The sequence below is a fragment of the Pagrus major genome, chromosome 22 (assembly GCF_040436345.1).
Source record: "Pagrus major chromosome 22, Pma_NU_1.0".
Classification (NCBI taxonomy): Eukaryota; Metazoa; Chordata; class Actinopteri; order Spariformes; family Sparidae; genus Pagrus; species Pagrus major.
This window is the reverse complement of record NC_133236.1, coordinates 19,175,020-19,202,345: the sequence shown is the minus strand read 5'-3', so window position 1 is coordinate 19,202,345 and position 27,326 is coordinate 19,175,020. Positions and strand designations below refer to the sequence as shown.

Sequence of the window (27,326 nt, the reverse complement as noted above, 5' to 3'; positions counted from 1 at the left end):
AGTCTTGCTATATACTTAATCTACAGTTCATTCTGCCTAAAATATCTAATTAACCACACTAATTAACCACACTCAACTGTCGCTGTAAGTACAGCCAAAGTTGTTGAAGCTACTTCATGCATTGTTACAAAGATGACACAACTCCAAGTTTACATTTTCAAGGAGTAAGAGTGTGAGTGGGTAAAGACTGAATACTAACCTTTATCATGGGTAACAACAACCCCGATTTAATGTATGAAAGACGGCAAGTTTCTGTCACATGTTTTCTTCAAACTATGAAAAAGAAGGGCCTTTGGAGAGTTTTAACTCAACAGCCCTCCAATGAAGCCTACCTTCATGAAGGTCATAATGTCCGTTGTTGATTAACTGACTGATGACCTGCTCACTGATAGGGGATGGTCATTTTTATGACTATCCAAATATTAAAATTGCAAGGCTGCAACTATCTTCTGCATACAGTAAGTTCAACCTGTGATGATTTTTTTAGATTGTGTTCAGTGTCTGCATTTGATAGCATGAGGCGGTGTTTTGGACTCCTGCCCCAACGCACCTGATTCAAATGAAAGAGTCGTTAATCCGGCTTCAGCAAAGCTATTTATCCTAATGATTTAAATGTTTCAACAGCCAGCTCTGTCTTCGTTCATCATCCGTATTAATAGAATCAGTTTCTCACCATGCTGAAAAAAATAGGAATGTTTAAGTATTAAAAAGACAATTAATTATATATATATATATATATATATATATATATATATATATATATATATATATATATATATATATATATATGATCATCCTAAACATACAGCTTGCTTTAGCTCATCTAAATCATCAGCCTGCTGTTTGTTCTTTGCAAAATATGGGAAGTGTGAAGCTGGAGCAAACCCCTGCAGCTCTCACAAATAATTTGGGGGTTGAGACCAAATCTTAATAACTAGAAACATGTATAAATGGCACATTTTGATTTGAGAACAGAGCAAAAAGTCATTGCCTTGAATTTTGATATATTTAAGACCAAAGTTTTGCTCTGAGCCCTTTCAATGGGCTTCTCTCTTGCAGGAGAACTCACTCTTGAAATCAGGGAATGTCTAACACCTGGGACTGCTGTTCAGCTGCTCAAGTGATGTTGGGATCCCTGCCAGTTTTGTTTAGTGACTCAAATTAAGAGGTTTGCTCTCTCTTCAAGGAGTTTCAGAACCTTTATATGATTCTGCATGTTTGATGCCATGATATTTGACAGTTTTAGAGTGGATTTATAGACGTCAGTGTTGGGATTTTGCCTTTGAGTTTCTAGGTTGTTGTAGCTAGCCGGGACTATGGCAGCGTATACTCTGGAAGTGACTACAGGAAGCATGCTACATGCAGGCACATTTAATAACTTGTTTGTCACCCTGATCGGTACTGAGAGGCAATCTGAGCCGACTCAGCTGACCGGTCTTGGATTGGATGAAAAACCCGGAAAGGTTAGTTGCCAGAACGGCAATATATGTTTTTGAAAATTTGTTGACTAACCTTAATTTTGGGCCTATTACGTTTCTTTTCTTTTTTTTTTTGAATGAACTTTGTATAGGGAATATTTGTATTTTGTGTTTTGCTTTACAGTAAGAAGAGCTTTATACGTTAATCTTTCATTAGTTTGGCCGCTTAATGGGAATTCTTTACAAAACTACCCATAGTGGTTCTGACATTTCATAAGTGAAGTCAGTCCACTTCCACTGTCCCTATTTTGAGCCATTTTATATATGTTAAAGATAAAATATGTAACATTTCTGCATTATGTTGTACTTGACTAAATATAACTTACTGTCGTACATTTAGTTGTGTTGTGTGCTGTTAATTATCCAAAACATTTCTGAAAATGTTCAAACCTAATGCCTCATTTGACTCTAGGTAACGATGTGTTTGTTTGCTCACGTCATAACTTCCGGGGGAAACATCAGCTGATATGTCAGAGTGAGGAAGGAAGTTGTTGAACGTGAATAAAACTTTTTTGATGACGAAAACGACTCCCGTGATCCCACGCTTCTGTGTGTTTTTTAATATTTCTGATTGCGTCATCCTTTCCATCCACAGGTGGGAACATATTCTGTGACAACACTTTTTTCTTTAGGATGTCTTCTCCTCCTCAAGTTGGAGAAAGATCCGTTCCATGAATCCCCGGAAAGAGATTGGTTTTGCTCCAAGATTGTAGTGAAGACGCCAGAGGAGTATGAAATTCTGTTCCCCTGTCACAGATGGTTATCCAGGGGCGAGTCTGTGTTTTTGAGAGGGGGGAGGGGTTAGTATTTTTACATCATGTACATTGTAAAGCATTTGTTTTGTCACATGGCTATGCGAAAACCAAACATGATGCAATATGTTGAGTTGTGGTCCACACAGCTACAAAAGCCTTCGAAGATCTCCATCCTCGACTACTAGAGCAACGGAAAAAAGAACTGCTCCAACAAAAAATAACATACAAGTGAGTTTTATTTATCAATATATTTTTAAAAGTCTATGAATGTTGACTGGGTTTCTTCTTCATGACTTTTTCTATTTCCTTCTCCCCTCCACAGATGGTCTGAGTATGCAGACGGAATGCCATACATGTTAAACATCCCCAATCCAAGAGCTGTTCCTACAGAAATCAGCTACTCGCAATCAAAAGCTTTTCAATTTGAATCCCGAAGACAAAACATGTAAGTGATGCAGAAGAGGATTAGGGTTATTATAATGATGATGATGATGATGATGATTGAGTTTTGACTTTTTTCCTTCTTCCTTTTTATGCCCTGGCCGTAATTGTCTTCAATACTAGTGCTATAGCTACCATTATTCTAAAATATCCATCTTGGAAAGACGTCCACAAATAAAGAGTGCAATAAATCAGTTACTTTTATCTATTTTGCTTTATCAAGAGGATTTGTGCTCAAACTGAAAGATCTGACCGATGAGCCATGGGAGAGCTTCGAGGCCATGAAGGAGTTCCCCTGGTTCAAAGACTCCCCCTTGCTTGGTTGGTCTTTCTACAGCGTATTTTGTGTCGACTTTTCTGTAAAAATGTCTGGTTAAACAGATAATTTATTATCTCCAGAGTATGTGTCACAGCACTGGCAGGATGACGACTTTTTTGGATACCAGTTTCTTAATGGCGCCAACCCCCATTCGATCCAACGTTGCTCAACGCTTCCCTCCAACTTCCCTGTCGCGGAGGAAATGGTGAAACCTTTTCTGGCCAACGGAAGCTCTCTGACTGCAGAGATGAAGGTACAAAAGCAAAAATAATTTCCTGTTTCCTGTCTTAGATGGTACTTTCCCTTGCCGACCAGCCTTACATCAGTCATTTATTTTTTTTCTCCAGAAAGGGAATATATTCATCACTAATTACAAGATCATGGACGGTCTGCCAACAAGAGTTATTGATGGTAAACTGGCAGTTCTGACTGCTCCTCTCTGCCTGCTGTACCTAAATCCAGAGAAGAAACTACAACCCATCGCAATTCAGGTTTCTTTTGGTATTTTACAATTTGACTTGTTACATTTTTATTATTACCAAACTTAACCACGTCTCCTCCCTCAGCTCGGTCAGCAGCCCTCAGAGCAGAACCCCATTTTTCTGCCCAGTGACTTGAAGACTGACTGGCTGCTGGCCAAGATATTTGTGAAGCATACAGACACCCTCCATGTTGAATTGCTCACGCATTTGCTTAACCCACATCTGCTGGTAGAAGTTTTTGCAATGGCGACTCTTCGCAACCTCCCAATGATTCACCCCCTGCACAAAGTAGGCTGGCTTTTTTATTTTTATATATGTGTGTGTGTGTGTGTGTGTGTGTGTGTGTGTGTGTGTGTATAATTTTATTTTTTTTCTTAACTGGACAGCAGGCTCAACTTCTCTGATTTAATTCATGATTGTCACCACCTCTTCTCCCTCCTAACAGCTGCTGATACCCCATCATCGTTATAGTCTCCATACAAACATCCTTGGCCGTGCTCTTCTTTATGGCCCTGGTAGATTCCTTACAAATGTATGGCTTTAAATCTCTTTCCGACATACTTTCAGCTGAAAACCTTATATTAGCCACATTTATGTTTCAAAGATGTGTTTTTTTTAAGTGACATATTGGCATAAAAACCATAAAATACTGTGATCATGACCATTAACATGGTGGTGTTTTTTAAGTTGGTGTATCTTGCTGAGAATATCCGTCTAAAAGCCATATCAAACAATACCTGGTTATTTATTTGTCAGACTTCACTTGATGTGGACGGACTAATAGAATTATTCAGAAGGGGCTTCTCCCAGACCAACTACAGCTCCCTCTGCCTGCCTGAAAACATTGCAGATAGAGGAGTGGAGTCCATCCCCAACTTTCATTACAGAGATGATGCACTGAGGCTGTGGCGCATCATCAACAGGTATGAAATTTATGGCACAGTAGATAAATGAAACAACAAACAACTTTCAAGATATTTTCCATTCACAGGAACCGATATACAACACTAAAAAGGGGTAAAGCATAATGGGTCTCCTTTTAACCTTGAAATACATCCAACATTCTGATACTGTTATATTTTTCGTTGTTCTCAGCTTTGTCAAGGCAGTGGTGGCATACTATTACCCATCTGACAGTGAAGTGGCTGCAGATTCTGAGCTCCAGGAATGGATCAATGAGATCTTCTACTATGGATTTCTGGGAAATGGCGACTCAGGTATCTTACTTGTTGCAATTGGTCTGCTAAGTTCTCCTCCTCAAACGTGCTTGAATAAATATTTAGTCTGTAAAACACTGAAGTCCCAGTTCTTGAAGGAAGACGGTAGATATTACCTCTAAGTTTTCACACGTGATGTAAGCCCATTAGCCACAAATCATGTGTACTTTAAATGACTGCTAACAAGCATACCTTAATTTTCCAGGCAGCTTTTGGTAGGTTTATAAAAATCAACTTACACAGATCTAATCCATCATTTCTGAAGTGTTTATCAAGGTTGCAGGAGAACGTACACGTTGGCAATTGCAGGGCTCAGACATTGACATTTTATACTAATTAGATACAAACTGTACAAAAAGGGGGGATGAGACACTTGTAAGAAATAACTCATATTAACACTATAGAATTCCTGACAGGAATCCCTTCAAGCTTTCAAACTGTGGAGGAACTAATCAAGTTTGTCACCATGGTGATCTTCACGTCATCAGTTCAGCATGCTGTAATTGGCAATGCACAGGTAAACATTTTTGCGATGCTGAGAATTAACACCCGGTGCAGGATTTCTAACAAGAACATATGGCTAAGGAAGGAACAATAATGCAACAATTGAAAAAAATATCACCCCTTCCATCTGTATTCTTTATTAGAAACTATAGACCACATTCACACGGCTGCCATTTTCCTCTGACATCACACTCTGGGCGGGAAGCTCAAATGTCGTACGAGATAGGATATCTCTCAAATTATCGTTTCACCGCTTCCTAATTGATCAGCAACTAAAATAACAATGGATAGTGAAAATCCATTGAGATATCCAGCCATATTTCAAGGTAAAACAAGATATTTGATAATATCCCATTAGTTTCCGTTAGACAACAGCTAACGTTAGCATTCAGCCACCTCCTAGCTAACATTAATGTTTGATGGTGTTGTACGATATAATAGAAAAGGTGTAAATTAACTCTAAAATATCAACGCACTCATCTTGGACACATTTATTTATGCCTGGAAATAAAACACACTGAATGCAATCAAACAGGTTAGCTAGGAAGTGGTTCAATGCTAACGTTAGCTAATGGGTTATCAAATATGTAGTTTTGTCTTGAATTATGGCTTGATTACCCACCATATATTTTAGAAATTAAGCCTTTTCTATTGTATCGTGTAACTTGTATCAAACCAATGTTAGCTGGCTGTTCAATGCTAACATTAGCCTTTTACTAACAGAAGGCATTGGGTTATTAAATGTTGCTTTACCTTGAAATATGTGGTAAATTTATAACGATTTGTCAGATTGCCTACCATTTTTTATGACTTGAAACCTTGAACAGGGCAGCATAACATTTTCCCCACATTTTAGCTTCCCACCCCTACCGTGATGTCGGAGGAAAATGGCTGCCGTGTGACTGGTCATTTGAGTTTACAACTTGTTTTTAAAGTTTCTGTTGGTTGTACATTTAGGTTAGAATACTGTACACCCCTTCCCTTAAACAGTAGGTGAAAACTTAAAAATGTTAAGAATAGTTTGACATTTTGTAAATATGCTTATTGGTTTTGTTGCAGAAAGTTGTGTCGCTCAAGGTCAATAGCGCTTGTGTTAATTGCTGCTGTACATCTTCTAAAGTTTGACTTTCTAGCTTGGATTCCTAACGGTCCAATGATGCTGAACCAAGCTCCACCAACAACAAAAGGACAGTCGAGCGTGGAGACCATCTTTGCGACTCTGGCATATAAACGATTTACAGCACAAAGTGTATCTGTTTTGTGGCTTATCAGCAGGAAGTATGATGACTTTGTAAGTTTGACATTAATCAAATCTGACACAGGTGTAAGTAAGGTCTAGCTGACCCCCCTATTCCGTAACATGAAATTTTCTTTTTGTCTATGTCAGACGCCTCTGGGTACTTATCCCGAGCAACGCTTTGATGAGCCTGCAGTCTTACAGATGATCAAGGATTTTCAAGCAGAGCTGTCCTCCCTCAGCGCAGATATTAGCAAGAGGAACTCAGAGCTCGAGCTGCCTTATTACTACTTGAACCCTGAAAATATAGAAAACAGTGTAGCTAATTGACCAGGATTATATTGTTAACAGTGTGACAAGCTGTCACATCCTGGTTGTCCAGTGTGATGCTGATATTGTGGATCTGCTGTGGCAGTAATTCATGTCGCGTAACTGACGCGGTTTGTCCTGAAAGTAAAGATTCACACATTCATGTGGGTGATGTTCTTTGTTCCATTAGGTGTTGGTTATGTTCTTAGATGGTACATCAGGACAGGAAGTCGCACTGTACTTTGTTTATCGCTGGCCTTTTAGCCAAATGTTAGTATGCTAACAGACTAAACTAAGAACATGGTAAACATGTTACATTTTTATAATCACAAAAAATGCTGAAAATTGGATCCGACAATTGCCACTGCTGATAATTGGTCGACCCACAGTATACAGTATATAAATGTTAATACATATATAATTTTACTTGTACTTGTTGATACTTTTTTTTTTTTTTGCCCTAAAATCATCTTTGATACTTAAAGCAACATTATGTAGAAATTGCACCCCCCACAGTTTGAGTGCAACACCAGTCATAAATACAAATCCCAGGTCTGTAACAATTTGTCGACTTAATGTTAATCTTGATGTAAACATACATGTGATGCTGTGATTCTACCCTCTCACTGAAGTAACGAAGTGTCAGAAACAAGTGATAGGGGGGCGGAGTGGCTGAGACGGAGACACCATTCACCGTATTACAAGACACCATCAGAATGATTTTGAAGCTGTTATCTTGAGGCAAAAAGTTACATACTGCTGCTTTAAGTGCATTTAACACGTTACTTTCAAGCTTTCAATCAAGTACTAAAAACCTGTGTGACTTCAACTTTTACTAAAACTTTATCAGCTTGGCTAGCCCGGTATTTTTATGAATGGCAATAAAATTAGAACGTTCATTTCACTGTTCCTCCTAATGTCAACACGCACATGCACTACTAAGAACTGTACTAAGAACAAACAGATCAAGCCATTCAAGCTGTCACTTAACAGCCGAAGCTGCACCGAGACCAGTTTACATATATTATGGCTACAGGACTCGTGGCATCTTCCAACAGACACTTGGAACGTTGATAATTTACATGCCTGATTTCTAATCAGTGTTTTGCATAACTGGATCTGGGCTGCTATGAATTCCAGTGAGATAATAATTGAATAAGGCTATACTATCCATCAATAACTTGTCAGAATTACAGGGCTGTATCTAAATGATTTATGGGAGTTAAGGCTATAAACTGTGTGTTCTGTGTCTGAACTATTTGACTGCGCTATCAGGTTCAAAGTAAGCTGCAGCTGCCTGGCGGATTAGTGTTTTAGTATTTTAAGAGCATGGACGGTATAATTTGCATATGGTTTTGCAGTTTAAGCTCCGAATAGTTTGAATTTTCATGAATCATACCTAAATGATCATTTGGACCAAAGGTGGGAGGAGCAGGAGACGTCAAGACCTAAAACGGAGCAGAACTGAGGAGCAAAATAAAACCACAAGGTAGGTGATACAAGGTATTTTGCTTGGACAAAATCATTTAGATTTGCTGTGAGGTTTAGTAATTTAATTTTATATTCCAGTCCACATAGAATTACTACAGACTGACCATGGCTGAGTACAAGCTAGAAGTGACAACAGGTGACATGATGAATGCAGGAACTTTTGACCACGTATTCGTCACCTTAATTGGAACCGGAGGGAAGAGTGAGCGAACTGAGCTGGACAACGAAGGTGTGGATTTTCAATCTGGGATGGTAAATTGAATCCAATTGTTGGCCATTGCTCAACTAAATTTTACCACACTTATTTTACTCCACATGATCAACATGTAAAGGACCCAAATCACTACACTCAAAACATTTGGTTTAAACGCTACCTTTAAGTGTCACATTTAATGCAATGTTTTTTAGTCATGCTGAGTCAATACGAGTAAATTAAAATAACGTAGATTGATTAAATTACATTAATGCAGACTTGTACATAAACCTTATGTTTGAATTCAATGATAATATATAAAGTTAAAGGGGCACTATGTAGTTTTGGAAAGAAATTCAAACTCAAAATTGTAATATTTACAATATTAATGAGATATTACAAACTCAAAACTTTTTTCCCCATAACTGAATAAACAAGCTGTTCTCGGAGGAAAATAAGGTCCCCAGAACACTGTTTGAAGATAGAGAAGTGGCAGGGTCTGCCACATATAAACAAAGTAAAACTGTGTTGTCCTTTTAAGGTCAGTTTGTTTATTTAGTTTGTTCATTAAAGATCTTTCTCTTCTGATTTAAATTTCTTCCCCAAAATGACACAGTGCACCTTTAAGGGGAATTTCTACATAATGTGTTTTTCAAGCTTTAAATTTTTAACTATGATACATACATCTTAAATAATGTAAAGTAAATATAATGAATCACACATCTAATATTTTAATTGATATACATTGACTCAACATGATGTGACACTTTACATTGAACTTATTTGATAGGTAAATACTTAAAGGTGCACTCTGCAAGCTTTTTAAAGCCAATCAACATCACTATCAATGTTTATTATCTGTTGCAGATTTAACATTTCTAAACATTTTCTATTTAATCAATGAAGTTAGATAATTGCACAGACTTCCTTTTTGTCTTAATATATTCTTTTTTATTCTCTACTCAACACCCTTGGGTCATATACTATACGCAGTAAGCGCAGTGTAGCTTCATATGCTGTTTGATGTTACCATACAAAGACATATTTGAGATGATGCCAACAGGGATGGGATTATTCAACTAGTGTGGGAGTATTGTAGGAGTTTGTACAGTCTTAGTTTTAATATATACTGACGAAAAGCTGTGACATCTGCTGTTTGTGTTGCATTTGCATTGTCCTGGCGTGCACACAGACAGTAGATAAAATGTACCTCAACCCCTTTTTCCCCAGACAGGGATGTACACGCTGAAAACCAGTTCATCTCTCGGGAAACTTCTGCTGGTCAGGCTGGAGAAAGATCCCCTGTTTGTTCTCCCAGAGGACGAGTGGTACTGCTCCAAAATAGTGGTGACGACTCCGGAGGGAGAAGTCCTTCTTTTCCCCTGTTACAGATGGATCTCCAGGGGTGAGCGGGTGGAGCTGAGAGGAGGGAGAGGTCTGTTTCAAATCACCCAAATTATCAGAAAATTATAGGATAACACTCAGCGTTTTATGCTGAACTTTTTATTTATACGGAAGTCATGTTCTTTTTATGTCTCAGCCACGAAGGCTTTTGAGGACGACCATCCCGTGTTGAAGGACCATCGGCAGAAAGAGCTGATAGATAAGAGGAGCTTGTATCAGTAAGTTTTCATGTATCTCTGTACAGCTGCAGTTTGTCTTAAAAGCTTGTGTGATTTTTTTTTTTTCTCATCCCCCCCTTTTTTTAGATGGGAGATTACTGATCCAAAGCTCCCACACTGCAGCGATTTCAAAAATATATCTGAACTCCCAGCTGAGATCGCCTCTATGTCCAAATTAACGGAAATGCTTTACACAAAAAGAACAACGTGAGTCAGTGATTCCAGTACAGACTAAAACCTATTTGTAAGGCCAAGGACTATTTTCCATCAGTCAATATATTGTCTAATTATCTGCATTATGCTCTGCTTTTGTTTTCCTTTCTCATTGCAGTGGTGCTGAACTCATGTTTAAAGGGCCGCTTGGCCCCACTGAACAATGGGAGAAAACTGAGGACATCAAAAAAATCTTCTGGTTCAAAGAGACGACGATGTCAGGTGAGGTGGAGTTTTAGTTCTGCTATTTGACTCACTTCAACTCTGTCATTCTTATAGTTTCATAATAACAGGTAACTGTTGTTACAAGCATACATGTGCCAATAAGTAAACTTAACTAAGCAGCAAAAACATGAAATAAATATTAAATGTGATGGTCACAACTGAGATAAGTTTTCGGTAGTTTAAAGAGTGCTGAGGTGCAGCTGACTGACAGAAATGGCTAGTGCCAAGTACTGTGCCTGCTGCATGGATCATGGCTTACTGCTGTCCTTTAAAGCAACACTATGCAACTCTGGAGAAATTCTGGAGAAAGAAAGTTAATTTTGGAGTTTCGGTCACAGATCTTCAAATGCCAACACTTTGGGTTAATGTTCGGATCCAAACCCAAGGACCCAATTTGGTATTTGACGATCTGGGCATGAGACTAGTGTACCCCGCCTCTCGCCTAGTGTTAGCTTGGATCAACTACAGCCCCCCGCAACCCTGCAAATGGATGGATGGAATGATGGATGGATGGATTATATTTGCCAATTGCTTTTCTTCCAGTTTATGTTAGAGAACACTGGAAGGACGACGACTTTTATGGATTCCAGTTTCTGAACGCAACCAACCCCATCATGATCGAGCGCTGCTCAAAGCTTCCCCCAAACTTTCCAGTCGCAGAGGAGATGGTGAAGCCGTTCCTGGCAGAGGGAAGTACTCTGCAGATGGAAATGATGGTATGAAAGATGAGTGGGTTTAAATTGTTTGGAATCTTTTCTTTGGGAGATTATTTGGAGTAAGAGTTGTGCAGCAATGAAACATCCTTGTTTATTTCAAGGTCTAAAACACAATTAGACTTTTTCAAATTGTCTTGATTTATTCATATATAAAAAGGTTTTGCCTTCATTCATTCTACAAATTGGTGCTTCCTGGTGTTTCTTCTCTCTTTCCTTCTCATACAGAAAGAAAATATATTCCTCTGTGACTTCAAGACGATGGATGGATTGCCCACTAAGGTGCATGATGGTCAAACTCTGCATGTGACTGCTGGTCTCTGTTTGTTCTACATGAACCCAGAAAACAAACTGAAGCCAATTGCAATACAGGTTAGTCACCAGCTGCTGTACAGTGGAGCAAATCAGTAACAGTTTCACATTTCATATCGAGAATCATTGGTATATTCACAGAGCTTTTAGTATATACAGTAGTAGTTGTAGTTGGCTGTGAGAATGCTCCACCTTTGCGACAGTAATACTGCGCTTATGGAACCCTTATAATGTGTTAGCCTACACACAGCTATAGGTAAACTCACTGTTGCGCAGTTGTTGTAGCTGTAGGAGGTTAAAAGACCAAAGTTAACTTTTTTACTCCACATTTTTGTATAAAATATCAATTAGTAAAATAAAACATTTCTTTATCACGTTCCAGCTGCAACAACACCCCTCTGAGCAGAACCCCATCTTTCTGCCCAGTGACTCAGAGACGGATTGGCTGCTCGCCAAGATGTTCATTAAAAATGCTGATTTGATGCAGCATCAGTCAGTCTCTCACTTCATGAGAGCTCACCATTTAGCAGAAGTCTTTGCCATCGCCACTCTCCGCAGCTTCCCTGTCATTCATCCTCTCTACAAGGTATAATCACACAGTTGTTGGATGTTTTCAAAAATTACTTCAGGAAACTTTCATGGTGTCTGAAATCAGAAAGAAATACCGTATATTTTGCTTTGTAACCATGTTTTTTTTTTTGTTGTTTTTGTACAGAAAACAAAAAACTTGTTGGGGGTTTGTTTAATCGTAGTACTTTGATGAAAGTTTATTTGACTTTGGTGGTGACACATGCATACTTTGAATTTCTCTTTCTGAACAGCTGTTGATCCCTCATGTCCGTAACACTCTCCAAATAAATACCATGGCCCACAATTCTGTTTTTGGACCTGACGGGATTTTACACACGGTATGGATCCTAAACATGTATATTTCTAAACAGTCAGATCTTGATACCAAAATTACAGTCTATGTAAACCACATCTACCTTCTGCTTTTCTTTATTTACTGTGATTTTGTGATCCATGAATTTGTCTGACCCTTATTATTTGTGAATTATGGATTATTAGACTTCACTTGGATACGATGGGATGGTGGAGCTCATGAGAAGGTCTCTCTCTGAACTGACCTACAGCTCCGTCTGTCTGCCAGAGAACATCGCTGCAAGAGGACTGGAGAAGATCCAAAACTTCTACTACAGAGATGATGGCCTGAAGCTGTGGGACATCATCAGCAGGTTAGGCGGCTGCAGAGTGATGCAGCCCAAGAACAAATGTAATTAAAATAATGAGTTAAGTTTTAAAAAATGACCCTATTTTTCAACAGCTTCGTGAAGGCAATAGTGAAGCACTATTACCCCTCAGACAGTGATGTCCAAAAAGACACCGAGCTGCAGGACTGGATCAGTGAGATATTCACACATGGCTTCTTAGGAAACAAAGCCTCAGGTATTAACCCGAGTTCTAAAGTAAACACAACATATAGATTTAAACATCATATTAGCCTATAGTATATTGACAGTTCCATTAACTGATAATGATTCTGCTGCCTGCAGGGTTTCCAGCGAGCTTTAATACTGCGGAGGAAGTGACCAAGTTCGTCACCATGGTGATCTTCACAGTGACAGCTCAGCATGCTGCAGTCAATAACGGACAGGTAACCTCGAACCTAACCATTCATCAAACACTTCAAATGTATGGAACAAGCAGCAGATTTGGAATACGATCTATCTATGATTATTGTCCTATCAGTGAGGATAACATTGTTGGAAACATTGCATTGCATTTCTTTTCTCGTTTTGTGTTTTAAGTTGTGCTTAATATTACATCCAATTCTTTACAATGGTTTTCCATTAAAGCTGGTTCCATGACTCTACAATGAAATTTGGGGAACAAAAAAAACACCTTTTTGTTCCTCCAGAAGAAGCTGCATGTAATCTGATAAGGTGCCTCTGGTAATTACACTGGTTGATTTGCATTGTGGGTAATGTAGGCAGCAGGTTTTGAAAAGAGAGAATATGTGGAATATATAAAGGCTATATCTGGTTCTGCTGTATTGATTTTGATCATTTGTTTTTAAACTGTCCATAATTCTTCCTTTTCAAACACTGAGCCTACATTACCCACAATGCAACTTAGCCACTGAGTGACATCACTGGAGGCAGTTTATCAGATCACATGGAGCTTCCTCTGGAGCCACAAAAGGCTTTAAATTACTTTTTTCACATATGCAGTATCACTCCCCAAGACCTGTAAACGCACTTAATGTGTAAAAATGGTGAAGTTACCCTTTAAGCTTTGATTGAAGATGAACAGAGATAAACTTTAGCCCTTTGGCAGAACTCCAGCATCAAAACAACAATCCCATTCTACACAGTGAAGCTCAAACATCCAAATAAGAAAACAAGTAGGAAAGGAGACTTAAACAATGACAAAAAATAATAGTAACACGTGGAACTTCTTTCATAATCTAGTTTGACTTCCAGTCCTGGGTGCCAAACGGCTCGCTCCTGCTGCGCAAACCTCCTCCAACCACCAAGGGCCAGTCAAGCATGAAGACAGTTTTCGAGACCCTCCCAAATGTCGGAGAGACCGTCAAGTTTGCAGCAATGTCATGGGTACTTTCAGAACAGTACACTGACGCGGTAAGTTAAGTGATGAATTTGAATGTGCTTTAAAAAAAAATACTGCATCAGACTGATTTTCTGTTTCATTTTGTCATTCTGGCAGGTTCTTTTGGGTACATACCTTGATGAGCGATTCGACGAGCCCGCCCCTAAGCAGATGATCAAGGACTTCCAAGCAGAGCTGTCCTGCCTCAGTGAGGCAATTACAAAAAGAAACTCCCAGCTTGAAGTACCCTACACATATCTGAACCCCAACCAGATAGAGAACAGTATAACTATTTAACTAAACCTGATGAAGCCATGTTCGCTTTGTGCATTTTTAACAATACCCATCCTTTTTGTTAACACCTGTCTTTCATGCTGGGTTGTGTGTTAAACTTTAAATTTGATTTATACAATAGGTGAGATGGTAGAGACAGTTTGTGAAGTGTTGCATGCTGGGACAAGACGACTATGTTTTGATTGTATCATGTTAAGTGGGGCTTCTTTTGTTTGTTATTTTATTAAATACAACTGTATTAAACTGTCTCTAATAAAATTGTCTCAAGTGGAAGTAGGTTCCTCAGAATGTATCTGCTCTCCAGCAACATGGTAGCATATTTTCTGCCTGTCAGTTCGGTGACTGTTAGAGATTGTTAGAGAACAATGTCTGTGTACTGTGTGAAAAGAACAGGAGCATCTAAGTTGATTTACTTCTGGAGTAGGTGGGACTATGTGTGCACCACAGCAGTGCATGTTTCAACTTGCTGTCGAGACGAGAGCCTAAAAACACAGCTAGTACTGGAGTATCAGTAGTGCAAAAAATGAGTGTTGAAACCATTTCAGATATTCAGTAACAATATGTATCGATACTTTTGACACTATTCGTGACACATCAACACATTTTCCAGTCTTTGTTAGACTTCTCTGTATGTGTTCAATCAAACAGCTTTTGAGTCTGAGGGGAAAAGGACCTTGAACCCCTTTTTGTGTCTGTCTGTGCACATGAACTGTAAAAGAATATTGGAATTTTTACAAGTTATGGCTTGTAACACTTGGAAAACAATATTTTGATGTTGCTCTAATGGTGGGAGGAGCAGGAGATGTGGAGACATAAAAAAGGAGGGGAGCAAAATAAAGCCAAAGAGCTCTATGTGACGCAGATATTCTGCTTGGACGATATTCTTTGCATTTACAGATTTCCTTTTTTATTCCAGTTGACACAGAATTGCTACCGACTGATCATGGCTGAGTACAAGCTAGAAGTGACAACAGGTAACATGACAAACGCAGGAACGTTTGACAACGTATTTGTCACCTTACTTGGAACTGGAGGGAAGAGTGAGCGAACTGAGCTGGACAACTATGGTGTAGACTTTGAAACTGGGATGGTACGTACAATTCAATCATTGCCATTACAAGTGCCCTCTTGGGTGGTGTTTAATATACATTAATTATTAGAATGTGAGAAAGGTATCAACCAAAAATAGACACAGTCTCCAAACTTGGCCACTCTGCCAGTCCTTGCTATTTTCATTTGTCGTGATGGAACAAGCTTTAGGGCGTTTCCGTTAGTCTAACTGAACTTGGCAGAGCCAGGTGGAATGGTGGCGCTCGGTGTGTTTGTCATGCACAGCAGTGTGTGCAATTTTGGTATCACTCTGGTGTTAAATATTGTGACCGCTTTCACCAAAAGCAGGTCTCTCTTATGGTTGATTAGATTTGTACAGCCATGTGGAGTCGACTCCTTGTAACACCCAACTGGTCGGCTTGCAGTTTTTACTTAAAGGTGCAATAAGTAAGAATTTCAGTTGAAAACATTTAAAAGATTAATTAATTAATTAATTAATCAGCACAAGGTGAAGAACTGTTTTTACATTGTGACGTCCATGTAGGCTATTGTGTTCTGGTCCAAAGTGCCTGTGCTAACGGTGTAAACACGAGCACTCCTCTATTGCTCCAAGCCCCGAGTCCGGACCACCAGATGCACGGCTAACCAAGCTAACTAGCTAATGGCAGCTACAGTTAGTGGTTACTATATTGATATGCTGCCCCCTATTTTTTTTCCGAGTATTACTTAAACAGCTGGCCAATTCTTACATATTGCACAATCAACTCAGAGTTTTGAGGAGCCAATCAACTCAATCGACTGTCTGTACTCACATGTTTAATTGTTGCTTCATTGCGAGCTAAAAATGTAGTTTTGACTGACTGAATGTAATTGAATTCATATTTTAATCAGTTCTATTATTTGATGAAAATTTCCCAAAGATCCCGATGGACATGTTTTGATAAAAATCACCTTACTTTGAAAAATAATTTGGATCTAAGCCAATAAAATCTTTGAAATGACATCTATTTCCTGTCTTTTATTAAAAATCTATAACTATAAAATAAACAACTGGACACAAGACGTTTCCACATCACACTTTTGCAGGTTGAATATCTGACAAGGACTGGCTTCCAAACTTTTTGTGATATCACAAATCATGCTCTTAAAATCAGATTTTTTTTCCCATTTTCAGCAAATGGATGTGAAAACACCCTTAGTGTCAAACTGCACGCACATCATTTGACACAGTGAGGCTCAAATATTCAACTGTAGGAAACTTGATTTTAGATTAAATGTACTCAACCCTCTTTCCCAGACACGGATTTACACAGTGAAAACCAGATTGTCTCTGGGGAAACTTCTGCTGGTCAAGCTGGAAAAGGATCCTTTCTGGGTTCTCCCAGAAGACGAGTGGTACTGCTCCAAAATAGTGGCGACGACTCCGGAGGGAGAAGTCCTTCTTTTCCCCTGTTACAGATGGATCTCCAGGGGAGAGCTGGTGGAGCTGAGAGGAGGGAGAGGTCTGCTTCAAAACACCAAAATAATGATTATAGAGCATTAATATATTTGGATATTACTTCTTTTCACACTTTTTTATTGATTTTTTTTTTACAATTTGTGTGAAATTTTCCCCGCTTCAGCCATGAAGGTGTTTGAGGATGACCATCCCCTGTTGATTGACCACCGAAAAAATGAGCTGATGCAGAAAAAGAGCTTTTACCAGTAAGTTTTCATCTGTGCAGTACAGCATCTAGAGTAGAGTCTCAAAGGCTTCTGGAGAAATGTCTATGTGCCTTTTCGTAATAATTGTTTACTCATTTGTTTGTTTTTTAGGTGGAACTTTTGGGCTGAAGGACTATCCCACATCAACCATTCCAACAATGTGTCTGAGCTGCCAGCTGAAGTCCGTTTCTCAAAAAACAGATCTACTGAATTGCTTAACACAAAAAAAATAACGTGGGTCTACATAGATATATACGATGGACACTTATATACCATATACTCTCTAAAAAGTGCATTTGAAGCATTAATGTCAGTATGTTGTTTAATCCTGTATCATGTTTTCCCTTTATTGTCTTTCACCTTGTCACCATTTAGTGGTCTTGAGCTCAAGATCAAGGGGCTGCTTGGATCTGCAGAAAAATGGGAAAGCATTGACGACATGAAAAAAATCTTCTGGTTCACATCAACAACAATGTCAGGTAGATATTTTTGTCCATCTCCCATTTGTGACTGACATTTGAGATTACCTGATGATCTAAACCCAAGAAAAACGTTCCTGATAATAGGATATTTTCAAAAATAGTAGTATGATTATGCATTAAAAGGTTTACAGGCTTGAAGTTGTTCCCATATAACAACTCTGACTGCATTCCATCTTAATGTTGTCCATTAAAAGAAGCTCACAATGTTAATTACATACATTTTTAAGACTTTGTCACATTTTCTGCCTGTTCAATTAAAAAAAAAAAAAAATCTTTAAGGAACAAAACAACAATCTTGTTTGTCATTAAATGTCCATGATCACTTGAAAACTAACATTCTAGACATTAGATTTTATATTTGTCTATTGCTATTCCTCCAGAGTATGTTGCAGAACACTGGAAGGAAGACGACTTTTATGGATTCCAGTTTCTAAACGGAGTCAACCCCAACGTGATCAAGCGCTGCTCAGAGCTTCCCCAAAACTTCCCAGTCACAGACTACATGGTGAAGCCGTTCCTGGAAGAGGGAAGCTCTCTGCAGAATGAAATGAAGGTATAGAAGCAATCACATTTACTTTGAGAAATGATTTGTACGTTTATAAAAGGTCTTTGTGTTACAACTTTTTACGTTTTTAAGCAGTGCTGGCCCTGACCAATTTGGTGCCCTAGGCAAGATTTTGGCTGGCGCCCCCTTGCATCGCAGTCAATTTCACAATCAATTTTCATACACTCACACAGAAACTACATGTATGTATTCAAGATTTTATTTCTTGTAAGTCAAAAATATCACACCAAATAAAAACTGAAGAAAGAAACAAGTGATAAATTAAAAATACAATATAAATAAGGTATTGCACAAACATATTAAAGAATATTCTGTTTACATACAAAATAAAAACAGTCTGTATTCTTTGGGAGGAAACCTTTTGCAGCAGAAGCAGTGCAAGCTATCATTCTTTTTTGAGTACATCAGCCAGCTTCTTTTGATTTTTTCCCCACTGACTAAGACTCTGGTAAAAAAGTCATGTGGACACTTTCTCCCATCTTTGTTTTTGGGAAATGTGTAACTGTTTTTTATTTGAAATGGTCCTCTGTGAACTAACTCCTTTCTTACTTCGTCGGTTAGAAGAGATGGCCAGTCAGCAGGGTCTTTTGGTGCAGCCTTTAGTCCTGATGCTGTGTCACTCTGGTGTGCTGAGGTAGAGGACAGGAGCAGCTGATGCTGTGTCACTGGCGGTGGTGGTGAAATATTTTAAAAGTGCATCTGAAGAGAGAAGAGAAGTATATGTGACCACTGGATGTTACATTTTAATAAAAAACAGATGCTTGGTGTGTGCGTTACATAAGACTATAGACTAATAATGAAAATACGATGAGATTCATTCAACTTTATCGTCATTGCAATGCAATACAGTCTAACCAGAGTGCAACAAGCATATGTAGCCTATGAATGATATGGGAAAGCTAAGGTATGGAGTATTAACAGTAATACACTTTAACTGCACTGATGTAAACTTTAACAAACATAAACTGTGACACAGTAAACCAAAGGCTTACAACTGCCCTATTACTTATAAAGTGGATGGAAAACTAATAGCATTTTAACTGACATACAAGCAGAGAAAACACAGCCAACAGGTTAAAATAGCACCTGAACAGGCCTGACGTTAACTTTCCAAATGTCCCTGATGAGTTTAAGGTGGGAGTAGCATTAACTTACGTCGACTCAGCTATTTACTGATTATTAAACAATGCTACTATCGTCCGAAGTAAGCTAGCAAGCTAACACTCTGCTCCAACAACGTAACTACGATCATTAAACTATTAGTTTCATGCACTTCATCACATTGACGTTACTGTACCTCTTTCTTTTTCACGTTTTTCCTCCTCTTCTTTCCTTCTTTTCCTTCCCTGGGCGCCGAATGGTTTCAGTTTTTTGGACATTGTGGTTCCGCTACAGTATCAATAAATGTCTCTCTTGGGTCACGGTCCGGTCAGATTCAGGCAGTTCGCCTCTCGACCCCGCCCCCCACCCTCACAGAGGGCAGGTACAGTGCAACGAGCCAGCCAGGAACCCAGAAAAAAGGCCTCTCCATTATTTAATAGGCTTTGCTATGAAGTTATGTTGCTGTGGGCTTATATAATATTTCGAAATAATAGTAGTAATAGCACTGGTAAAAAATTGTATTATTATTATTCTTTTTTTTTTCTCCCCCCGTTTGCGGCGCCCCCCGTGGATGACGGCGCCCTTAGCATTCACCTATACTGCCTATGCCCAGGGCCGGCCCTGGTTTTAAGGTTAAACGAGGTGAGGACCCAATTGCAGACAGCAAATGGGAGGCAGGATAGGGGAACAAAAGGAGAGCTTTAATTGAACCAAAAAAACAAAGTCAGGTCAGGGGGAGACCAGGAGGTCAGGGTGAGGGGCAGTGGCCGATCAGGAGGCATGCGGCGAAGGTGGAAACCCTCTGGGGGCCGCAGGCGACGGCGGAAACCCTCTGGGGGCCGTAGGCGAGAGCGGAAGCCCTCTGTAGGTCTAGTGGGAGGCCGTCGGCGATGGCTGGAACCCACTGGAGGCCGGCGGCGACAGCTGGATCCCACTGGAGGCCGGCAGTGACGGCTGGAACCCACTGGAGGACGGCGGCGAAGGCGAAGGCTGAGACCCTGTTGGGACGCCGACGGAGAACCAATGGCTGGAGAACCACTGGCAGGAACAGGAGTCGGCCGGACTTCTGACCGAGGGACAGGAACAGGACTTGACTGAACCACTGGCAGGTGTCAGCCGGGCCGCCGATGAAGGAGCAGGAAAGGGTGTCAGCCAGGGTGTCAGCCATGCCGCCAACGAAGATGGCCAACAGACTGGTGGCTAGCAGATATCTGGGACTCACTGCCATGTAATCTCTCACTTAAAGTCTTAAAGCATCTTCACTTTGGATAAGTGTTCTGCAGCGCCCAGAGCTCCCCGCAAACAGGGCTTATACAACAGCCTCAACTCAAACATAGCTATGGCTTTGAGCTTCTCTACAATGTCTGCGCTGTCATTTAGGGCCAATCGCAATTTTTCAAAGATGTCCAAAAGTTGTGTCCTGTTGACTGGTGGGTCCATACTTATGGTCAGTTCGTTCTGTTACAACTTGTTACGTTTTAAGGTTAAACGAGGTGAGGACCCAAATGCAGACAACACACGGGAGGCAGAATAGGGGAAACAAAAGGCGAGCTTTAATTAAACAAAGCTGAATGTACAAAAAACAAGGAATCCAGATAAACCAAAAACAAGTCACGAGGACAAAAAACAAAGTTGCGACAAAAGCTTAAACAAAGTTCAACAAAAGCAAAGTACAAATCAAATGAAAACTCAAGGAACCAAAATCCGAACATACCAATGTGAGGAGACACTGGAGGAGACACTGGAGAAGAATGCAGGGTGGCAACACGGGGGGAGGGCAGACGGACACGGAGGATGATGGACGAAGACGTAACAAACTGACAAAGACATGAGGAAGAACAAAGACTATATGCACAGACACACTAATGAGGGGATCAGGAACAAGTGGAGCGAGGAGGGAAAAGGACAGATGAGGGAACGAACGGAAAAACACTGGGAGGGAAAAACACACAGGAGGAACTGAAAAGCAAGAAGTGACACATGATGGCATAATATCAAAATAAAACAGGAAACACAAGAACAAGACACTGAATCATGACACTTTGAATCCTATTGCCTTGTTTATTACACATCTGTGATACCTGTTGATGTCTGAAACACTTCTTTCTCCTGCCATTCCTTCCCATACAGAAGGGCAATATCTTCCTCTATGACCAGAAGAAGATGGACAGAATACCAGCCAGACCTTACGATGGTGAAACTCTGTGTGTGACTGCTGGACTCTGTTTGTTCTACATGAACCCAGAAAACAAACTGATGCCAATAGCGATACAGGTCTCTGACAGATTTTATACTGTATGAATTAAAGTAAAACCACCCGTCTAGTCATATAGTCACGTAACATATTATTGTGCATTAATGTGTTTTTCTCATATTCTAGCTGCATCAACAACCTTCTGAGGAGAACCCCATCTTTCTGCCCAGTGACCCGGAGACAGACTGGCTACTCGCCAAGATGTTTATTAAAAATGCAGATTCCATGGAGCATCAGTCAGTCTATCACTTCATGACAACTCACCATGTGGCAGAAATCTTTACCGTCGCCACTCTCCGCAGCTTCCCTGTGATTCACCCCCTCTACAAGGTCTAATCACACAGTTGTCTAGTTTTTTTTCAAAGATACTTTTTTAGAAAACTTATTATGTTGTCTGAATTCAGAAACATTGCCTTTGTAGACATCCAGGGCCATTATGTCAAAATGTTTTTCTTGAAGGGAAAAAACAATTTAATTTGTAATTTGTTGTTTTTGTTTGTCGCAAATGTTTATGATGGGAACACACATAGGGTTAGCTTCCTTTTATTAACTGGTTAATCAAAACAAATGTTCCTGTTATTTGACTTTGCTGGTGACATTTTTATAGATTATACTTTGAATATAACATTATACTTTCTCTTTCTTTACAGCTGCTGATCCCGCATGTCCGTTACACTCTCCAAATAAATACTATGGCCCGCACATCTATTGTTGGACCTGCTGGGATTTTAAATATGGTATGGATCTTTAACATGTGTATTCCTGAACTGGTATATTTTTATTGTGACAGAATCGTCATTAGTTTTGGATGTTGTTATATAGTGATATGGCATAAGCATTTCCTTTTCCTGGCTGCATTACAGTAAAGTGATGGGACTTTCTGAACATGCTGTTCTAATGCTTGCCTTTACCCACATGGTCAGTAGTGTGGTGGCGGTATGGTAGCTAATGGATTATCAAATTCATTGTTTTTCCTTGAAATATGGCCCAATGTCCCTACAGGTTTTCACTATCCATTGTCTTTTCAGTTGCTGATCAATCAGTAATTGGTAAAATGATGACAATTTGTCAAATTCCCTACGTTTATAGGACTTACAAGGTGGAAAACAGCATGACAAAGTTTGAACTTCCCCACCCTGAGTGTGATGTCAAAGTGAAAAATGGCCACTGCGTGGATATGGTCTATATGTGCCTTGCGTGCATTGAAAAAAACTCATAGTTCTAGTCCAATTTAGAATATGTGTCAACGGTGCTTTTCTGCCTCTTGTAGCCAAAATTCATATCACAAAACTTTTTGTTCACCTGTTTTCACAGATGAAAATAAAAAGTTTGAAAAATTGATAATGGATCACCACATTTTTTTTCTCACTTGTCTCTCAGGGCTTCCATACTCTGTGTATTACAGTTACTTTGTTTATTGTTGATTATTAGACTTCACTTGGATACGACGGGATGGTGGAGCTCATGAGAAGGTCTCTCTCTGAACTGACCTACAGCTCCGTCTGTCTGCCAGAGAACATCGCTGCAAGAGGACTGGAGTCGATCCCCAACTTCTACTACAGAGATGATGGCCTGAAGCTGTGGGACATCATCAGCAGGTTAGGCAGCTGCAGAATGACGTGACCCAAGAACAAACGTAATTAAAATAATGAGTTAAGTTTTAAAAAATGACCCTATTTTTCAACAGCTTCGTGAAGGCAATAGTGAAGCACTATTACCCCTCAGACAGTGATGTCCAAAAAGACACCGAGCTGCAGGACTGGATCAGTGAGATATTCACACATGGCTTCTTAGGAAACAAAGCCTCAGGTATTAACCAGAGTTCTAAAGTAAACACAGCATATAGATTTAAACATCATATTAGCCTATAGTATATTGACAGTTTCATTATCTGATAATGATTGTGCTGCCTGCAGGGTTTCCAGCAAGCTTTAATACTGCGGAGGAAGTGACCAAGTTCGTCACCATGGTGATCTTCACAGTGACAGCTCAGCATGCTGCAGTCAATAACGGACAGGTAACCTCGAACCTAATCATTCATCAAACACTTCAAATGTATGGAACAAGCAGCAGATTTGGAATACGATCTATCTATGATTATTGTCCTATCAGTGAGGATAACATCGTTGGAAACATTGCATTTCTTTTCTCGTTTTGTGTTTTAAGTTGTGCTTAATATTACATCCAATTCTTTACAATGGTTTTCCATTGAAGCTGGTTCCATGACCCTACAATGAAATTACGGGAACAAAAAAACACCTGCAAACATGTTTTTCTAAGATATATATAAAAAAAGAAAACTTCCATTGTTAAGTTACATTGTTAAAAATGTAACCACCAATGTGCATATATTTTCCCTTTAAGAGTTGGTGGACACAATTTACTGTATGTTCCATTTCACAATTGTGTAAATTGCATATAAGACCATGGTTGGCTTCAAAATTAGTTGTGATGTGACAAAATCAAGCGCACATGTCTTAAAGGGTGATTACACCAATTTTACACATTAAAGTTAAAGTTTCAGTAGAGCATGGATACCACACTCTAACCCATCAGGACAAAAATTTAGAGATGATGTTCGGGTTTGGGTCCAGGTGGGTCATATAAAGTGACAAAGTGTTTTTAGTGAAAATAAAGTAAGTGAATGGTGATATTACTTATGTCCTGTTAAATGTTGGTTATTTGTTGCTTTCCTGGTGGCAAACATTCATGTGGGACCTGGTGTGACAGTGTAACACAAACTCAGAGCTTCAGCTTACTGCATCAACTCAAGTCAGGTTTGGACATAACTGTAGACAGAATGTCTTCTCTGTTCGGGCCGGGCTTAGTTACTACTTTCTCTGATTCAGTTGGGTTTGGATAGAAAAGTGCAACCTGACTTGGGGTGCACTTCTTGTGACTCCAGTTTTTGTGACTCCAGAAGAAGCTGCATGTAATCTGATAAGTTGCCTCCGGTAATGACACTGGCTGATTTGCATTGTGGGTAATGTGGGCAGTAGGTTTTGAAAAGGAAGAATATGTGGAATATAAAAAGGCGACATCTCTGGTTCTGCTGAATTTGTTTTTAAACTGTCCATAATTCTTCCTTTTCAAAAACTGGTGCCTACATTACCCACAATGCAACTTAGCCACTGAGTGACATCACTGGAGGCAGTTTATCAGATCACATGGAGCTTCCTCTGGAGCCAAAAAAGGCTTTATATTACTTTTTCACATATGCAGTATCACTCCCCAAGACCTGTAAACACACTTAATGTGTAAAAATGGTGAAGTTACCCTTTAAGCTTTGATTGAAGATGAACAGAGATAAACTTTAGCCCTTTGGCAGATGAACTCCAGCATCAAAACAACAATCCCATTCTACACAGTGAAGCTCAAACATCCAAATAAGAAAACAAGTAGTAAAGGAGACTTAAACAATGACAAAAAATAATAGTAACACGTGGAACTTCTTTCATAATCTAGTTTGACTTCCAGTCCTGGGTGCCAAACGGTTCGCTCCTGCTGCGCAAACCTCCTCCAACCACCAAGGGCCAGTCAAGCATGAAGACAGTTTTCGAGACCCTCCCAAATGTTGGAGAGACCGTCAAGTTTGCAGCAATGTCATGGGTACTTTCAGAACAGTACACTGACGCGGTAAGTTAAGTGATGAATTTGAATGTGCTTTAAAAAAAAATACTGCATCAGACTGATTTTCTGTTTCATTTTGTCATTCTGGCAGGTTCTTTTGGGTACATACCCTGATGAGCGATTCGACGAGCCCGCCCCTAAGCAGATGATCAAGGACTTCCAAGCAGAGCTGTCCTGCCTCAGTGAGGCAATTACAAAAAGAAACTCCCAGCTCGAAGTACCCTACACATATCTGAACCCCAACCAGATAGAGAACAGTATAACTATTTAACTAAACCTGATGAAGCCATGTTCGCTTTGTGCATTTTAACAATACCCATCCTTTTTGTTAACACCTGTCTTTCATGCTGGGTTGTGTGTTAAACTTTAAATTTGATTTATACAATAGGTGAGATGGTAGAGACAGTTTGTGAAGTGTTGCATGCTGGGAGAAGACGACTATGTTTTGATTGTATCATGTTAAGTGGGGCTTCTTTTGTTTGTTATTTTATTAAATACAACTGTATTAAACTGTCTCTAATAAAATTGTCTCAAGTGGAAGTAGGTTCCTCAGCATGTATCTGCTCTCCAGCAACATGGTAGCATATTTTCTGCCTGTCAGTTCGGTGACTGTTAGAGATTGTGACATGAATTTGTTTCCTTTATGAGTAAGCTGTGTATTTAATTTCTTTTGACTTTTAATGAATCCAGAACATAGTGTATACGGTCATGAGGACTGCCTTTGTATAAGCAGGGACCATTATGTTCACTTCCTTTGTTTGCAGGGTCAATTAACGTGAATAAATGACATAATTTAGCATGTGCTGCATACTTACTAAGGATGTAAGAGTCAATACAACTTGAAAACACTACTTTAGTGTGGTTCCTTCATTTGCAAGCATTCACATAGATCACAGACAATGTTTCCCAATGATTCCCTAATATGGTTATGACATTTGTTTTTCATTTTAATATCTTGACAACTACTGGATGAATTGCAGAGACATTTGGAATAAGCGTTCATGGTCCCCAGAGGAGGAACTGTTCTCACTTTGATCCCCTAATTTTAACATTTTAGTCTGATGTCACCATTTGTGGACTCGTTGGTTGTGTCCCAAATCACCCACTCATTCACTTCTTCCTACTCACTACCTCAGGAGTTAAACTTAGAGGACTACTGAGCTCACCACTCGGGTGACGCAGGGCATGATGGTATAATACTTGCTTGGTGACCATCGGTTGCACACTAGTTTTCACGACACATTGTGTGATTCTTTGAGTCAACTCTATAGGATATAATAATTCCCACTAAACATTCCGGCAGCACAACAAAATGGACAACTCATTATGAAGTCCAGAAAATAGTGGAAACTAGGTGATAAATGATGCTGCTTTAAGAGCTTTTCTTTATATTTGTTGTGCAGACGAGTCAGATAAAGGGGTTTCACTGTTGCACAGAATTTTCTTATGTTTATGAAGTTCTGTCAGAGCCTGCACATGAAAAATAAGTAAGTTAATAAGTAAAAAATTAAATAAGGTATAAAGTATTTGGGAAACTGTATAATAGGAAGTTCCTATTTAGTATTTTGTTTTCCAATTGGAATCTGTTACAGAGTAGTAACTGTTGTCCAGGATGTCACCGTACTCTGTCTTGTGACTAGTGTCGTCCCAATACTGGAATAGCATTTCATAATAGCATATATATGGAATAGCATATAACATTTCAGATTTATATTAAAAGATGAATATAACAATGTCTGTGTACTGTGTGTAAAGAACAGGAGCATCTAAGTTGATTTACTTCTGGAGTAGGTGGGACTACGTGTGCACCACAGCAGTGCATGTTTCAACTTGCTGTCGAGACGAGAGCCTAAAAACACAGCTAGTACTGGAGTATCAGTACTGCCAAAAATGAGTGTTGAAACCATTTCAGATATTCAGTATCAATATGTATCGATACTTTTGACACTATTCGTAACCCATCAGTCTTTGTGAGACTTCTCTGTATGTGTTCAAACAAACAGCTTTCGAGTCTGAGGGGAAATGGACTGTGGCTCAAACCCCTTTTTGTGTCTGTCTGTGCACGTGAAATGTCTAAAAAAATATTGGAATTTTTACAAGTTATGGCTTGTAACACTTGGAAAAC

At 39.4% G+C, this 27,326-nt stretch overlaps 3 protein-coding genes across 4 annotated transcripts; all 3 read left to right on the top strand.

The window, feature by feature from the left end:
* The first annotated feature begins 956 nt into the window (after positions 1–956).
* LOC141018146 (polyunsaturated fatty acid lipoxygenase ALOX15B-like) lies at positions 957–6,905 on the top strand. Of its 2 annotated transcripts, XM_073493046.1 has the most exons (14): positions 958–1,463; positions 2,074–2,278; positions 2,380–2,461; positions 2,556–2,678; positions 2,898–2,995; positions 3,074–3,246; positions 3,341–3,484; positions 3,560–3,763; positions 3,921–4,007; positions 4,232–4,398; positions 4,571–4,692; positions 5,109–5,209; positions 6,317–6,487; positions 6,584–6,905. In XM_073493046.1, the coding sequence occupies exons 1-14, from the start codon at positions 1,317–1,319 to the stop codon at positions 6,761–6,763; spliced, it is 2,004 nt and encodes a 667-aa protein (XP_073349147.1). In that variant the 5' UTR covers positions 958–1,316; the 3' UTR covers positions 6,764–6,905. The 2 variants fall into 2 exon arrangements, with proteins under 2 accessions (XP_073349148.1, XP_073349147.1); XM_073493047.1 differs by lacking the exons at positions 3,560–3,763; positions 3,921–4,007 and having other exon boundaries at positions 957–1,463.
* A 1,433-nt stretch (positions 6,906–8,338) lies between these two features.
* On the top strand, positions 8,339–14,418 carry LOC141018246 (hydroperoxide isomerase ALOXE3-like). Its single transcript, XM_073493167.1, has 14 exons — positions 8,339–8,485; positions 9,657–9,861; positions 9,967–10,048; positions 10,136–10,255; positions 10,380–10,483; positions 11,030–11,202; positions 11,428–11,571; positions 11,894–12,097; positions 12,333–12,419; positions 12,580–12,746; positions 12,836–12,957; positions 13,065–13,165; positions 13,983–14,153; positions 14,239–14,418. The coding sequence occupies exons 1-14, from the start codon at positions 8,339–8,341 to the stop codon at positions 14,416–14,418; spliced, it is 2,007 nt and encodes a 668-aa protein (XP_073349268.1).
* A 934-nt stretch (positions 14,419–15,352) lies between these two features.
* LOC141018123 (hydroperoxide isomerase ALOXE3-like) lies at positions 15,353–25,472 on the top strand. Its single transcript, XM_073493018.1, has 14 exons — positions 15,353–15,505; positions 16,763–16,967; positions 17,088–17,169; positions 17,281–17,403; positions 17,545–17,648; positions 18,032–18,204; positions 21,448–21,591; positions 21,698–21,901; positions 22,222–22,308; positions 23,003–23,169; positions 23,259–23,380; positions 23,488–23,588; positions 25,037–25,207; positions 25,293–25,472. The coding sequence occupies exons 1-14, from the start codon at positions 15,359–15,361 to the stop codon at positions 25,470–25,472; spliced, it is 2,010 nt and encodes a 669-aa protein (XP_073349119.1). The 5' UTR covers positions 15,353–15,358.
* Positions 25,473–27,326: the final 1,854 nt, after the last annotated feature.

Coding starts and splice junctions, on each gene's coding strand:
- LOC141018146 (XM_073493046.1), top strand. CDS start 1,317: ATGGCAGCGTATACTCTGGAAGTGACTACAGGAAGCATGCTACATGCA. Junction 2,462..2,555: donor CAACAAAAAATAACATACAA/GTGAGTTTTATT, acceptor TCCCCTCCACAG/ATGGTCTGAGTATGCAGACG. Junction 2,996..3,073: donor CAAAGACTCCCCCTTGCTTG/GTTGGTCTTTCT, acceptor TATTATCTCCAG/AGTATGTGTCACAGCACTGG.
- LOC141018246 (XM_073493167.1), top strand. CDS start 8,339: ATGGCTGAGTACAAGCTAGAAGTGACAACAGGTGACATGATGAATGCA. Junction 9,862..9,966: donor GGAGCTGAGAGGAGGGAGAG/GTCTGTTTCAAA, acceptor TTTATGTCTCAG/CCACGAAGGCTTTTGAGGAC. Junction 12,098..12,332: donor TCATTCATCCTCTCTACAAG/GTATAATCACAC, acceptor CTTTCTGAACAG/CTGTTGATCCCTCATGTCCG.
- LOC141018123 (XM_073493018.1), top strand. CDS start 15,359: ATGGCTGAGTACAAGCTAGAAGTGACAACAGGTAACATGACAAACGCA. Junction 16,968..17,087: donor GGAGCTGAGAGGAGGGAGAG/GTCTGCTTCAAA, acceptor TCCCCGCTTCAG/CCATGAAGGTGTTTGAGGAT. Junction 23,381..23,487: donor CTTAGGAAACAAAGCCTCAG/GTATTAACCAGA, acceptor TGCTGCCTGCAG/GGTTTCCAGCAAGCTTTAAT.